Genomic DNA, 15787 nt, shown 5'->3' on the forward strand with positions numbered 1-15787 from the left:
GCCCTGTGGGGTTTTACATCAGCTCTCCTGTGTCCTCATTGCTGCCAGTACCTAAAAGGAGGCAAAGGGAGGTATGTAGAGCCTTGCCCAGGGCCAAAGGCTCTCTCATTCTGTGACACAGGCAGAGAGGTGTCAAAGCCCACCAAGGTCAGTGGGGAGCAGTGTCAAGGCCAGGAGGAAGACATGAGCCCTGTTCAGATGAGTCCTAGGTGCAGATGGACAAACCTATCCAGTGAGGTGATGGAGGCTATGAGGAAACGGCAGTCTTGCTGCAGGCTGCTGCTCTGGGTTCCTGGGGGCTTCTCTGCCAAGCGACTCACTCCCCCCAAGGACAGCAAAACCCATATTGTGTGGGTTTCTGCAGGGTGAGGGCAGCCCTGGCTCTGTCCCAGTGCAGGGCAGCAGGGACCCCCCGTGGGGCTAGGAGGTGGTCTTGTGGGATGGGAATTGAGGATGCCTCTGGCATCATGCATTGGAGAAGGGCTTCCCAAGGACCCAAACCTGATGGACTGGGGGATCTTAGCACTTTTTGTTCAGCTGAACGCTATCTGCTCTGTGTTCTCACCTGGCCAGGCCTGCTGTGGAGGAAACTGAGTTTTCACTTCTGAAGAGCCTCTTTGTTTCTCTCCCAGCCATGATCTGAGACCTGGCTTGCGTGAGACAAAGTTTCTCCAGGCCATTTCCGATTCCCAGTGTAAAACTTCTGTTTGACAATAAATAAAGCTCAAGAAACCTCATTCATTGAAAGACAAACTTTGATCTGGCTGCAGAATACATCGAGGCTCCTGCAACTTAGAAACCCCTTTGCAGTTGGGACAGCCGGGTAATGATCCCTGGGTGGGGAAATTCTAGAGACAACATGGACTGTTGAACATTTTGGGATGTAATTACACTATTGTCTAGTGAATGTATGGAGTAAACAGAGAAATATCAATAGAGTGTGATTTATTCCTTTGTGCACTGCTCCTTTCTGCAAGCCAAGAAAAAGTAGGGATTTATGTGTGACTAAGACATGAGGCCAGAGACTTAGGCTGATTTCAGCCTTCACATGAACCGTTGCTGCAGTCAGCCAGACAATGGCATTCCTATAAAAATCCCAATGCAAATATTTGTTCTAAATCGGACTCTTTCCTTTTGCTTTGACTAGAGTGTAACTGAGGGAGCTTATGCAATGCTGTATTGTTTCAAGATTAATTGCTGCTGAAAGTTGAAGGATTTCTTGTCTGCCTTGCACACACACTCCCCAGCCCCCTCGGGATAATCTTCTCTCTATTTAACTCTTCCCTAAATTCTTTCTCCCCAGACAGTGAGTTTCGTAAAGGCCAAGCTGCTTTCCTCCCCTAAAAGCCCAGCTCATTTGCTAGCCCTTCCTGCCCCATCAGCAGGCAAACTGCGGGGTGCTGATGAAGAGTGAGTATCTGCCTCTACTAACAGTTGGATTATTCTCACTTTTCACATGCCATCTGCATGGCAGGGTTTGCTTTGCACTGACTCCAGCCTGTGGGCTGAGCTGAGAAAACAGATTGCTGCACCACTCTGTTAAATAATCATCATTAGAGGCTGGTTCATCAGACAACTTCAGGCTGCCATGGAGGTTTGGGGGGGTTGGGAAGGGGAAATGCAATTCACGTGCACACGATGATGCTGAAATCAGGTTTTAATGTAAGTTTTATGATGTTCTGTTGCAGTGCTGTCAGCTGGGATCCTCAGTCAGGTGGGACTTCTCACCTGAGGTTTGCAGGCAGGCAGGGGTGATACCAGCAGCACTCTCTTCCTGCTGCTCCTGGCTGGGTTAGTGCAGAAGCCTCGATGCTGTGAGCAGCTTCAAACCCACACCAAGCAAATACTCCAAGATCAGCAACATTTTACATTGCAAACCACCAGGCACAGACCTGTGTCCCACTAGTGGCAGCTCTGAAGCAGATACACACACATGCACAATGCAGAAAGGTCCTTTTAATCCTTCTGCCCCTGGAGAGGAATGGCAGAGCTCCAGAGCCCACATGAACACATGGAGATCCCTGCCTTTCAGGTGTTACAGTCAAAGCACACCGAAGTATTTTCCCTTTGTTCCTTACATCTGAGATCAGTACAGTACATGCAGTATGCTGCTTCTAGCTGATCTATCTTTGCATACAATTAGGAAAATAACCTGAAGGTTTAATTTCCCTTCTAACCCAAAATACTTGAACTTTAACAAAATATTTGCTTCCTGTCCACTAACTATTGCACTTGCTGTGGGTATATCTACATTAGTCTTCAGCATCTGTGTATTTCCACATCACTGGAGAGGACTCAGCACGCTCACGAGCTCGAGCGGCGTCTGTTTCTTGGTCTCCTCTTTGTAAATTTTGATTTCAGCCAGTTGAAGAAGCCACCTTTTGCTTTCAACTCAAACTCTACTGGGAAGTGGTCGCTCACCCCCAGTGCCTGCAAGACAAGAGCACAGAGGGGTTTGGGAGCCAGATACTCACACTCTTTCCAAACACTGCCCCAGCGGGTTTCACCATGCAGTGGGGAGGTGCAGTATGGCCACTGCATCACTTTGGGAGGATGCAATGGCTTTGTGGCCAGGGCCATGTTCAAAACTGCCTGGATACTATTGGCTTTGTACTGTGTTAGTCCTTGTCCCAGTGCTGCAGAGGCCATGCTGTGCCTACCTGCTCCTCGGTCATCTGGAAGTCCTTCTGGAAATCAAAGATATTGACAGACTGTGGCACGATGGCATGGACAAGCTTCTGCCCACTGACCACGATCCTGCAAGGAACAAGGGAATGGCGTGCTGTTATGGGGTGCCCAACCAGCGGCATGCAGCACTGAGCTGGTGGCCAGAGGGGTGGCCTTGATGCAATCACAGGTATCTATGGTTTGTCCTTACCGACGGGCCAGGTACTAAGAGATGCCATCACCGGCTTTCGGCTCAGTTTGGCTCATTGCTGTCCTTGCCAGTGAGGCACCTGAATGTCTTGGTGTGTATTGGCCTTGGAAGCCAGCATTACCTCACTTCTATCTAAACCATCCCTGCAGAGCTCAAAGCCATACTTTCTGCAAAACTGCATGACAAGAAGCCTGGAAAGTGCTTTGTGCTCCTGACTAGAAGTATCCAGACCTTGTTTCAGTCCTCATTTCTCCCTGGACACTGTTTTATCTTTGAAGTCCTCATGCGCATCTGCTTTATCTGACAGTCATTGATACCTTTTGATATATTTTTTTCCTCAGGGAGTCACAGTGAGTGACTTGGTGGTGAACACTTCACCTGTCATATGGGCAGCTTGTGCTTCTCTTCACTGTTGTGTCATTTTTGTCGCCGATTAGCCAGATGAATTCGGAGTAAGTCCTCAGCCGAATGTTCTTCCAGTGCTTTTGGGGAACGTAGCTACACCCAGCATTAAAGTCGCCCATGAAGATGAAGTTCTGGAAGGTAGGAGGGGTTTAAAAGGTAATCGTGAGGACAGCTTTTCAAAAGAAGACAGCAAGGACTTTTAGGGTCAGTGGGTGCTCCCAGTAGCCATTGCAGCTTGAATAGCAAGCACTCATTGGGTGTACTGGGGCAAGTCTAAATGAGGCAACAAAGATGCTCGGGGGCTGGAGCACCTCTCCTGTGAAGACAGACTGAGGGAGCTGGGGCTGTTCAGCCTGGGGAAGAGAAGGCTCTGGAGAGGCCTTAGAGCAGCTCCAATGCCTAAAGGGGCTGACAAGAAATCTGGAGAGGGACTTTGGACAAGGGCCTGTAGGGACAGGACACGGGTGAATGAAAAGGGTAGATTTAGATTAGGTATTAGAAAGAACAACTTCCCTGTGAGGGTGCTGAGGCGCTGGCACAGGGTGCCCAGAGAAGCTGTGGCTGCCCCATCCCTGGCAGTGTTCAAGGCCAGGTTGGACACAGAGGCTTGGAGCAACCTGGTCCAGTGGAAGGTGTCCCTGTCCATGGCAGGGGGTTGGAACTGGGTGAGCTTTAAGGTCCTTTCCAACCCAAACCATTCTGTGATTCTATGATCCTTCTTTCTGCTGGGCGCACCACCAAACATACTGATGAAACAACAGTTTTATTGTGAGATCAAGTTTACTTATTAAAATGTGGTGAACCCAATGAAAATACATTAGAGAGACTCAAATGTGGGGCTTGTTGTCAACAGTTTTAAGGTTACCAGGCTGTGAGTAAGGAATAGCATGCCAGGTGAGTCAGTACCAAAGCTGCTGTTAGTAATGTGGATGTGGCAACTAACCTCAATTTTCCAGCGCTGTTTTACATCTAAATACACATCATAGAGCTCATCAATCTCCCGTACTGCTGTCTCTGGTGTGGTGTGTAGAGGGATTATAGCAAATTCTTTGACAGCTTAAAAACAAAGCAAAAGAACAGGAAAAAGTGCACTGGTTAAACACACAATGAATCACAAAGAAACAGAGACTGACTTGGAAGCAAGAAGGTTTGTCTGAAGAAGAAAAAGCTGCTGTTCTGGCTGTGGATCAGAGGCCATTGCTGTGTGATTGCACAGTGCTCCCCACCAGCTGCCCAGTGAGGCTGAGCTGTGATGCGGTGAGGTGCTGTGTCAGGGCAAGACAAACCCTGCTCTGATACCCATGGCAATAGCTGCTCCCTTGGCTGTGCCAGTGGCATGGAGCACATCCACCAAACCACTGCCCATGGCAGCAGAAGAGGCTTTTCTGGGGCTGCAGCATGCACTGAGCTGTGGATGATGCTGGAGGCAGCAGCCCCAAAGGCAAAATGCTGCTTGTTTAAGGAAAAGCAGTGTGGGGTCAGGATGTGGCCCCTCTCGCAGCCACCACCACATGCTTGGTTCCAGCAGGGCTATTTTGCTCCGTAAGACCTGCCAGTGGGAGGATGATTTGTTTCTCAAAGGTCTCACCAGTTTTTGGAGAGTGGAACCAGACGGTGAAGGGCTCTCTGGAGAAGGCATCCTCATCCCCAGGCTGGGTGTCCGGGTACTGGTAGGTTTGTTTCACCGATACCAGGTGTTGCCTGCAGCAGAATAAACAGGACAGGGGATGTCACGCTCATAGCTTGCTGGGACATGTCTAACTCTGACTCCGTGCTCTAGGCCATGGTCTGCAATGGATACAGCCACACTGGTGGCTCTGCCTGGGACAATCCCATAGCCAGGCACAGCCCATCTCATCCGCACAGCCTGCTTCTCTCTGGGTCCCTTGGAGCAAAGCCACCACTGTGTCCAGCCCATTCCTACAGGGCAGGGCAGGGTAGGGTAAGGGTCTGGCTTGTTGGCAAGGGGAGCTTGCTCACCGGTAGATGAAGGCGTACTGCTCCTTGTAGCTCTTCCTTCCCAGCCTCTCGCTGACCACGCAGCGGTATTCCTCCTTCGGCCCCTTCAGCTCTCTGGAAGGAAAGTGGTGTTCCTGAGTTTATGTCTGCATTCATGGGGGGATGAGGAGGAGATAGTTTTGCCCAAGGGTACGGGATGCTGCCTGCCTGACCTCAGAGGGGGGTTATAAAGACAATAAACCCTTCTCAGGACCTGCGGTCTGGATCTGTGCTCCACCGCTGGCTCTTTACGTCCTTCCTGCTTGTTGCTGCTCTACCTCTCTTTCAGCTGGGTCTCACATCCAGCCAGACATATGCTGCTCGTTCCTCTAGGCTGCCAGTCCAGGCAGGCAATCCCTGCTACAGCAATTCCCAACGCTGCAGACAGGCAGCTGCCCTGGTGCAGCGCAGTGGAAAACTCTGGTTTTCCCTTGAGCATTATCTTTAACAGACTGAGATTTAAAAATACATGTCCTATGGTGGTTTGGAGCTGACTTTGCTCCTGGTCTTCTGCCAGAGCCTTGTCCTTTCCTTGACAGCTGGGACAAAGCCCAGACCCTGAGCTTTCACCCTGATAACGCAGCACTGAGCAGAGCACAGGCTCTTGCCAAGCTTCTTTCCCAACATCTGCCTACTTGCCCATGGCCACCGTACCTGGTGAGCTTCTCCACCAGGAGAGGACAAACCCGGTTCTTGTTCTCCTTTATTTCCATCAGCAACATGATGTCACAGCGAGAAATGATCTGCGAGGGGAAGGAGCAGAAGCAGTTTTGCACGTGGTGGGTTTTGGAGGATTAGGAAAAGGTTGGACAGAAGTGGTTACTGGTGCGGGGAAGTCCTTTGTGGAAGAAGCAGCTCCAAGCCTGGGGTCGTGGGAGGGGGGCAGTAGCCTGAGCAGAGTCCTTCTGCTTTCAGAGCTGCCTCACATCCCCACTGGAGCTGGGAGAGGGAACTCGGGAGCAGAGCGGTTTTGGGTTTGTTGAAGAACTTCTGTCCCTGCCCTTGAGGAGGAAGTGTGGAGGGGAAGGGGCAGTGAGAGCTGCTGCTGCGAGCCTGCTTTAACCCCAGCACTGCTGGGGTGCTGCCCTGCCACCCCTGCCCTCACCTGTGGCTGTTTTCTCTCCTCCTTGCCCCTTGCCACACTGGTTTCCTTCTCCGCTTCAGACCTGTCCTGTGCACCCCAAATCCCTTGGTACCCAGATGGATGTGGCAGGAGCTTTTGAGGGGCTTTGACGGGAGCCAGATAGAGTCCGTTACCAACCCACTGCAATGGTTTCCATCCTTTTTCTGGTGTAAGCACCCCGAGGGTCCTACAACTACATGTGCCATCCTAAAGCTGCGTGTGCTGTCAGCATTCACCTGTCCCTGCTCCTGCTGCAGCCCCTCTGAAACAGCCCATACAGCCCAAAGCAACCCCAGGTTTGAAATGAGGTCCCAGCACCTGTGGGCTGCAGCAGAGAAGCTCCAGGGTGCTGGGGGGGCTGCCTCATCCCCATGGCCAGCACCAGAATCTCCATGGGAAAGGCCAGCTCACCCTGCAGCACAGCACACCCCAGGGCTTCTTTCTGCCCATGGCTTTGTTGTGAGTGATTTCATGGGAAAAAGCACCCCTTTTTGCCCCCTGAAACATGCAGAAATCAGTATGTTGCCCATAGTGCTGATGCTATAAAAACAGTCCAGATATGTAAACACCTCTTCTCCAGCAGTTTGCAACGAAGGATTAAAACCTAAATGGTGTCGTTCCTCATTACTGCCTTTTGACATTTGCAGCCATCCCTCTAACACTGAGCACCACCTTCTCTTACTGTGGCATCTCGGAGGGCATCTGCAAAAGCTGTAAGTCCAAAAGAAGGTTCTTTAAAAAAGCTGAGTTTATCTTCAGCTTCTCCAGAGGGAGCCTGATGGTGAGGGTTTGCTCACATGAATTAGCAGTCAGGCTTTTCACTCTAATACGATTCTCTCTGCTGTCCTGAGAATATGTGTTTAATTAGACAAGAATACTGTAGCATAACCAGCACATAAGCACGGTCAGTAAAGTATTGCAAACCAAGGTCAATAACGTATCGCAAACCAAAGCTCTGTGCATTCAAAGTCAAAATTACTTTTCCTGCACACAGAGGTTTTGCTTCCTTTCTAACTCCATTTCCAAAGCAAACAGCAGATGTTTTTTCTGTTCTATTCCCATGCAAGCTATAATAGCAGTAAACATCCTACTCAAACACAGGCTGATTTTTACTTTAAGAGAATGAAGTTATTTAAATTATTCACTGAATTTTAACCTGAAATTCAACTGTGAAAAGGTAAAGTGCAAGATTACGCAGCTAGGAAATCCCCCAAAAACTCAATGTCTGTCTCATCCAGGCAAATGAACGTACCTTTACCACGGCATCCACAACTTCAGGTCTGCCTATTTTAGTTTCTCCAAAAGATCTCACATTGAAGGAGCAGATTCTTAGGCTCAGAGATGGGTTGAAATTGAAGAGCCAAAGCAAGACGAAGAGCAACATCTTCGGGGACTTGGACAAAACGAGCTGCCGTGAGTGTGCCTATAAATATCTATGCGTGTGTTTGTGCATCCGTCCCTTTGTGGCCAGTTGGGAGATCAAACTAAGCAGTCAGCTGTGTCAATCACAAACAAGAACAGGAATTACCATTTCCTCCTTTCCCTCACCTCCATCTCCCTGCACAAAGCAGCATGGAGGCTTTGAACATCTGCCAGGGGGAAAACCAGCTCTCCCAAGCCAATGTCCCCATCCTGGAGAAGCAACTGCTCCAACAGACTCCAGCATCCATCCCCATAGGGACGCCTGCTATGCCTGGACACCAGCCAGAAACACTTTGGGCAGTGTTGGGCCAGGACCAGGCTCCCTGGGCCACCCAGGAGAGAGGTCAAGACCAGGAAATGAATAGGGTGGATAGTGAAAGGGTCTGGGAAGCAGCAGTGGGAAGAGGGAAGTTTCTGGAGGGCACCAGTTGTGGGCACCAGAAGCCCCAGTGAGAGGTGGTGGTGGTGGGACACCCTGAACGCAGTGGTTTTGACCATATCCATGTTTTGCTCTGCTTGTGTTGTGGTTGGAAAGTCACACTGTGAGAAAGCGATGAACCATCCATCACCCCAGGCCACTCGCTTTTACCACCTTCATCCAGAGCCACGGTGTACCCTGCTGTGGGCCACCCACAGCTGATGGGGCCCTATGGCTCAATGCAGTGCAGCCATGGGGAGGTACGTGACATCTCCAGTGCTGTCCCCAAACTCCAGCCAAGTGTCCCCAGCACAGCAGTCTTGGGGTGGTGACCCAGGGTGTGTGTATGTGGGTCTGGCTTGAGCTGCGTGGTGGTGGGGGGCACATGAGTTTGGCCAAGGTGACACTCAAGTGAGGATGCTGCAGCTGGGATGGCTTTGTCACATTGGGTGGCTTTTGCAGGGAAACCATTCCCCTGACCTCCCTTACTCCTCCACTGTGTGCCTGGAGATGCATTTATCATCAGGAGGTCTATAATGACAGGAGGTATAACAAGAAGTCAGGCTAAATGGCATCTTCAAGTATCTTGGATTTTATTCCCTGTGCTTACAGGTTCGTTCACATCCTCTTTTCCCTGAGACCAGCCCTGCAGCTGAGTTGGACCCCACTGCCCTGCCTGCGCCGGGAGCTGCCCTGCTGCCCTCCTGCTTCCTGATGAGCACAGCAGCCTGGGAGCAGGCTTGTGGCCCTCCCAAATCACAGGGGTTGTGCCGTGCCTTCTCGCCACTGGGTCTCTAATGAGCCAGCCTTGAGCAGGACAGGCTCTAGAGGAAACTAATAATGCAGAAGGGAAAGCAACAGCTTTAAGGGTTGTAAATCTCCTGCTTGACCTCGCTAAAAGCACAGCGTGAGCCAACGGTTTGCAACAGCGGCTGCAGCCTTGGGGTCAGAGCCATCAAAACCTAGAGCTCTCCCCAAGCCCAGACTTGCTTGGGTTACCCAGGCACCAAGAAGCAATTTTTGTGGTGCCTATGAGGACTTTGACCCTGAACTGTGCCTTGACGCTGCCTTGTTTGTCCCCAGGACTCACTTAACAGCCCTCCCCTACACCCCGGGTGTTATCAGCAGACAGGCAGAGCCACCCTGTGCAGTGACGTGCGGAGCTCATGCTCCTTTCTGCACCATTTTATCTCTTTGCTTATTGCATTTTCCCTGCATATGCTCTTTGTTCCATATCGCACCATAAAACCCACTCGATGCCAGCTTATGAACCCTGCCCATTCAGGGCTATCCTGGTCTTGCACAAGACAAATGAAGCTGCTGGTGCAATCAGCCTGGGTTGGGTTTTCACCCCTACTCTGAACGATGCTGGGTGAGGAACATCACCTTCAGCTGAGCAGCACCTGTGGGAAGTTCCCTAATAAAGCTCCTTCTCAGCCTCTCCCTGCTCCCAGGAAAGAAGGGACAAGTGATGAGGCTGCAGGCAATGCCAAAGCCAGGTTGGGCAAGAGCTTAGAGCTGTGAGTAGGTGCTGCTCAAGCCTTGCCTGCTCCTCTTCAGGGTGTTTCAGTCAAGCTTTGCTGACAGCCTGTGCTGGGGCCGGGACTGGAGCAGTGATTCAGCCTTCTGTCTCCTTCCTGCTCCCAAGCAGGTGCTGAGGGATGGTTGGGGTGGGATGTGTCCCCATATCATCTGCCTGCTCGGGGTCCCCGTGCGATAGCAGGGTGCTACAGTCTGGCAGCCATGGGGGGTTCCTCCTCTCCCCTTTGGTGCAGTCGCTTCCTTTTGGCCGCAGCCCTGGCTGCCTCATGGAGCACCCGCAGCTTTGTTTGTGCTGGCAGCGATGGACTGAGGATTTCTGACGCTTCCTGCGCCTCTGTGGCAGCCACCGAGTGAGCCCACATCCCCTCGTGCTCTGCGCAGGAAGCCTGGCCTGGGCTTGCAGGGCACTGCGACTCATGGGGCACTCCGTGGGGCGAGACCTGCGGGGCGCGAGGTGACCTAGGGCTCTGCTCAGAGCCTGGAAGTAACACTGAGGCTTTATTTTATCTCATCTCCTGCGTGCCAAGCGTGGTGTCTGTGCGCTGGAGGGGGTTCAGCGCTGCTGGGGACACCGGTGCTGCTGTGCTCCTTCTGCGAAGGGCACAGAGGCTGCTCCTGCCTGCCCGAGCCACAGCTTGTCAGCATCCCCCTGCTGCCCCGGTCAGCATCCCCATACACCTGTCCCTCCAGAGGAGACACCACTGGGTGGTGTTGGGGTGTGGGGACCAGCACCCCCAGGCTGGTGCTCCCCAGCTCCCCCCCACAGCTCTGTTTACTGGAGGAGGGACTCATGTGCTTCCCTTCTCATGTGCCGGGCTTTGTGTTGGGTGTTCCTTAATTTTTATTGTTTCTACCTAAATTGCAGCTCTGTCAACACCCGTTGTGGTGAGGGGAGGTCTGTGGGAGAAGCCAGCCCCAAAGTCACAAACATCACCATAAAAGTAGGTTCCTTTGGGCAAATTAAATGACCTTTGGGCTCTCGGTGACCTTATCACAGCCATCGGGCTGAGCACTTTATGGCAGTCTCCTGGAATTTCAAGTTAATGAGTAGCAAAGCACTAGGACCATGTTGTCATGCTAAAGTTCACCATTGGGCTGCAGACCGAATCTGGTCATTTGGGAAGTGGCTTTGGTGTCAGTCCGATGGTGATAAGTGGCCTGCGTCCCTGGAAATTCAGTATAATTGAGGGTTAAATTATGTGGTGTGCAAGATCTATGGTATGTTCTGAATCAATAGCAGCACCTTTGATACTTAATCCTCTGTTTATAATTCTGGAATACTAAGTTACTGTCAGAGCATAACTCCTTTGCTGATACAGGGCTCTGATAGGGCTATCTTATTCAACTTAATACGTCAGGATTGCTCAAGCAGTGGATGTCAGGGGTGAAAGCCTGCCAGCTAAAGCAGTTCATGGAAAAACGCCTCATTGTGTTTCCAGTTTCTTGAAGCAGGCCACTTAGCTGAAGTGTAGGAGAGCTCACAGCAACCTGGAATAAAGGCTGTGACGCATGGCAATTAGAGCGGGCTTTGAAGTCATCCCTCCATAAAGATATTGCAGCCACCGATGAAGGAGGGGTTTCTAACAGTAAGTGCACCCTTATTGTCAGCAGCTAAAGATGTAATTAGACTGTGTGTAACACGCATTAACTTTGAGTTAAGAAGGTATTGTTTAAAGCTGTTAGCAGGCAGGTAGGGCTGCTTCATAATGTTTTGAAACCCAGGAGCATTTGTATATGCGTGGGTCCCAGGCTGTGCAATGGAGCTGCTCAAGAGTGACGGGGGCAGCTGCCTGGAGCCCTGCCTGCAGGGGTTATCTACCCCTGTGCTCACCCAGAGCTGGTTTGCAAACCAGGGTGAGCTGAGAGCTTCTCTCTGCCCTGAGGGGTGGATTTTGGCAGCTGTATGTCAGCAAAGCTTTCCTCTGCTCAGGGCACAGTGAGGTGTTCCTCAGCAGCAGGTCCCATGGGTGAGCTGTGGGGCCATGCTGGGTTTGTGGGGCACCCACTGCCACAGTGCTTTCCCATGGGAAATTGTTCATGGGATTGTACCACCGTGCCACCCCTGCATGAGAGGGGACGAGTCACCCTAGAAAGCTGATTCACTTTGCCAAAGCAGCTTGCTGTCACTTGTTAAGGTTGCAAACAATCCCTCTGTGCTCCCCAGGGATTCATCACCTAGCAGTGGAAAATAACGTGGAAGCCTTTCATCTGGTGGAGCAATGCTGCTCCTCAGTTTCATGAGGAGCTTCGCGTTCTCCAGAGCTACCCTGGCCTGAATCCAAGCAGAGCTTCCACCTTCCCATGGAAAACAAGGCAGTTTATGTGCCTCATTTCTGGGGTCAATAGGACAGCTCATCCTGGTTATTTTTCATATCTTCCCCCCTGGCTACTCTGATTCAGAAAGGCATTTTGTTTCTAACTGGATCATAAGTCATCCTCTAGCCTGCTCACAGCATCAAAGCTGTGCTCCCGTGCCGGGGTGAAGCCTGGCTCCTGACACTGGCATTAGGAATGAGGAATCCTGGCATTAGGACTGAGGGTCAGGCTAGCTGGTGCTGGCTCCAGAAGACTGGCAGCCTCAGGGGGTGACATGGGGTGACTCAGTCCTTGCCAGGGCTGCAGCTGTGATGAGTTGTGTCTGTGGGCTGAGAGGAGAAACAAAAGCACAGAGCAGGTCACTGCAGGGGCTGGCTTTTAATTTGAGCTTGCCATGCTGCAGCCACCCCAAACACGGCTTTGCAGAGTCCTCAAGGGAGTGCCCAGAGAGCTGCTGGGGCTTCCCCTCCAGCCCAGGGCTCATCTGCTCTCAATGGGAACAAGGAGCCCAGCCGTACCCTGCGCTCCGACACGGCCCCTGTACCACCGATAAAACCCAAGGTCCCCTCTGCTGTGCTGGGATGGAGGAGCAGCCTTGGTCCCTGAACAGTAATGTCATCATGGTGCTGCCAACAGCCTCACTGCAGCCATGACCTGCTGAATCTGTGTCGTTGCCCTTGCGGTAGCTGACGCAGGAGAGCCTTGAAGATCCCTCCTTTCCCTATCACCATCAAAGGAGACACTTGATGACTCTTCCCTATGGCTGAGATTACAAGAGTGGGTTCCCCAGTAAGCTCATGCCATGTTTCGACATAAAACCACAGCAGGCCCCTGCTTTAGCTTCGCTGTTCTAAGAGCTATAATTTGCTGTGACTGTTTCCAGGGGTTTTCCCACCAGGTGGCCTGGAATAACCATGCAGTGGGTAATCCATCCCTGGCGTGAGTCAGCACTGCCCTGCATGTGTCCTGCGGGAGCCTCGGGTCGCGCTTGAGAAAGTTGAACAAATAACCTGTGTTTAAAGGCTTGTGAAATACCTCCTGTGTCTGCTTAGGTCATCTTAGTGGAAGCTCATTTTTGCTTAGCCTAGCTTGACTGGGAAGCTCTTCAAACAAAACCCTAAAAAAGCTGCATGAATCTGTGCCTTGCCTTCCTAAAAACCTAAAAACCAGGCCACCTAAACCCCTCAGTTCTGATTATACATTTCTTCTGACAGCTCATGTTATCAAAAGCTTTAGGTTATTGTAGTAAACTCTGACCTGGAAAGCCCTTTATGCCAGTTCTTTTCTTGGCTTTCCCAGCCTGCCAGTCCAAAGGGACATCCTTTGTCAAAGTACACATCAGTGAGGTTTGACCTAATTTGCTTGCATTTAGTCAGGAGCCGATCTCATTTCCAATTTAATTAAGTTTTCTTATATTTCTGGGCATATCTTAAAGGTGCATACCAACCTGATATGCAACCCAAGGGAGATGGAAGTAAATTAGTTCATAGCAGAAGGATTTGGACAGCAGTTGTAAGAAAAACCAAAGCAGATTTTAAATGCAGGTTGAAATACAGCTCTTGAGAGCGAACAGTGTTATCTGTTCGGAAGAGAGGGCAGGTAACAGGCTTGCAACCTAAGTGGCAGGCTTAAACATCCTGTTTCAGGTGTTAAAGTATCAGTGGGATGCTCTGATTTAAACTTTCAGCCTTTGTGTCCTTTCCATAGGAAATGTGACAGAGCTCTGTGCTCCCTGATTGCAATCCTGTGCCAGGACCTGGGGAAGGGGGAGATGTCCCCTGCCCCCCAGGCTTGTTCACAGGCCTCCTGCAAAGGGGCTGTGCACTCTCTGTGTGGGGTGTAGCTCTCCATTCCCCTTTGTATCTCTGTGGCACTTGTACCACATTCCCCTTAACATCCTTGTAAACCCTGTTGTATCTACCCTTGCATCTCCTTGTTGTAACCCTTTGCAGCCTTACTGTATTCCCTTTTTTATCCCTGTTGCATCCCCATGGCAACCCCACTGTGCAAATTCCATAGCCTCATTGCATCGTCCTTGTATCCCTGCTGTGTCTCCTTTGCATACCCCCTTGCATCAGTTGTTGTATCCCTGTTTCAGCTGCACTGCATTCCCCACTGTAACCCCTTGCACCCCTGTCATGTCCCCCTTGCACTCCTTGTTGCATTGCCTCTTGGACTGCTGCACTGCATCCCTGTTGCAGCCATGTTGCATTTCCTCTTGCACCCCCAATTAGAGTGATAGTGCATCCCCTAAGCATCTCACTGCATCCCTATACATCTGCCTTGCATTTCCTCTTGCACCCTCGTTGTATCCTGCTTGTACTCATGTCGCAGCATTATTGCAGCCCCCTCCCATTCTGTTGTATCCCCTTCATGTTCCCTTTGCACTCTATTAAAGCCCTCTTGCAGCCTCTTTGCATCCCCTTTGTACACCCTATTTCAAGTGCCACTTGTAACCCCGTGGAAACCCTACTAAGTCCCATAATCACACCCCTGTTACATCTGTCTTCCACTCCTGCTGCAGCCCAATTGCACCCTCCATTGCCCCCCCACTGAAGTCCCATCACATCTCCCTGTTGCTGCTCTGCTGTATCCCCCCTTCCATCTGTTGTACCCCCTTCTTGTACCCCTATGGAAGCTCCATTATATCATCCCTACTGCAGCTCCATCGCATCCCTCCTTGCACCTCCACTGAAGTCCCATTATATCTCCCCATTGTAGCCACCTTTGCAATGCATCCCCACTTTGCATCCCATTGCAGCTCCCCTTCCAGCCTTCTGGTACCCCCTTCTATCCTCACAGAAGCCCCATTATGTCCTCCCACCGTTCTATCCCCCTCAGCCCCCCACTGCGACTCTATTGCATCCCCACCTTGCACCCCCGTTGAACTCCCATCACATCTCCTGTTACAGCTCCACTGCATCCCCACTTCCATCCCTCTTATACCCCTACTTATTTCCTTCTGGAAGCCACATTACGCCCTCCCTTGCCCCCTCACTGCAGCCATATTGCATCTCCCCCTTACACCCCTATTTCCCCCCCCTTGCACCTCGTTGTATTCCCTCCACATCCCCCCTCGCACCCCCCCGCAGCCGCGCCACATCCCCGCCTCGCAGCGCTGCGCTGCGCCCCCGCGGAGCCGCACCGGCGCGGAGGGACGGAGGGAGGGCGCAGCGGAGCCGCCGCGTTTCACCGCTCCGCGCTGCCATTGCGGCCCGGCCCGGCTCGGATCGGCACGGTGAGAGGCGGGGAGGGGGTGGGGGGCTGACGGTAGCGATGCTGAGACCGGGGGAGACCGGGGGGAGGATGCCGGGACGCCCTTCGGGCCACCCCGCTCTGGGTCCCAACCCTGGCATCACTGGGGGAGGGGAGGAAGAGTGGGCAGGTCAGGAGAGAAGCCGAAATACAAGAAATAAATTAATATATATAAATATTTAATCCATTTTCGTTAAAATTTCTGTTCTCCCCCCCCCCTCCCCCCTCCCCCCCCCCCCAGGAAATGGGGCATGAAGGGCAGCAGACCTCGGCTGCTGCTCTTTGGAGGATGCCATCATTTTGCTGGAGGAGGTTACTTTGGGGCAGAGGGGATGCTGTGTGCTGGGAGAGGGGACCTGGAGGTAGTCCCTGATATCTCTACTCCATCCCTCCCCCCCGGAGAGGGCTGAGTCCGGGTACACTCGTGACA

At 51.8% G+C, this 15787-nt stretch overlaps 1 protein-coding gene across 1 annotated transcript; it reads right to left on the reverse strand.

The window, feature by feature from the left end:
* Nucleotides 1-1936: 1936 nt before the first annotated feature.
* DNASE1L3 (deoxyribonuclease 1 like 3) lies at nt 1937-7947 on the reverse strand. The gene is made up of 8 exons (XM_061455963.1): nt 7657-7947; nt 5936-6024; nt 5264-5356; nt 4872-4984; nt 4227-4339; nt 3257-3414; nt 2661-2757; nt 1937-2430 (listed from the first exon to the last, which is right to left on the reverse strand). The coding sequence occupies exons 1-8, from the start codon at nt 7786-7788 to the stop codon at nt 2305-2307; spliced, it is 921 nt and encodes a 306-aa protein (XP_061311947.1). The 5' UTR covers nt 7789-7947; the 3' UTR covers nt 1937-2304.
* Between the last annotated feature and the right edge of the window lie 7840 nt (nt 7948-15787).

This window comes from Pezoporus flaviventris, unplaced genomic scaffold, assembly GCF_033815535.1.
Source record: "Pezoporus flaviventris isolate CSIRO_AGI_PZ_B2104156 unplaced genomic scaffold, CSIRO_AGI_Pfla_v1 ptg000021l, whole genome shotgun sequence".
In the NCBI taxonomy this organism is placed as follows: Eukaryota; Metazoa; Chordata; class Aves; order Psittaciformes; family Psittacidae; genus Pezoporus; species Pezoporus flaviventris.

Coding starts and splice junctions, on each gene's coding strand:
- DNASE1L3 (XM_061455963.1), bottom strand. CDS start 7,788: ATGTTGCTCTTCGTCTTGCTTTGGCTCTTCAATTTCAACCCATCTCTG. Junction 5,357..5,935: donor CTGGTGGAGAAGCTCACCAG/GTACGGTGGCCA, acceptor CTTTCCTTCCAG/AGAGCTGAAGGGGCCGAAGG. Junction 4,985..5,263: donor CAGTACGCCTTCATCTACCG/GTGAGCAAGCTC, acceptor ATTCTGCTGCAG/GCAACACCTGGTATCGGTGA.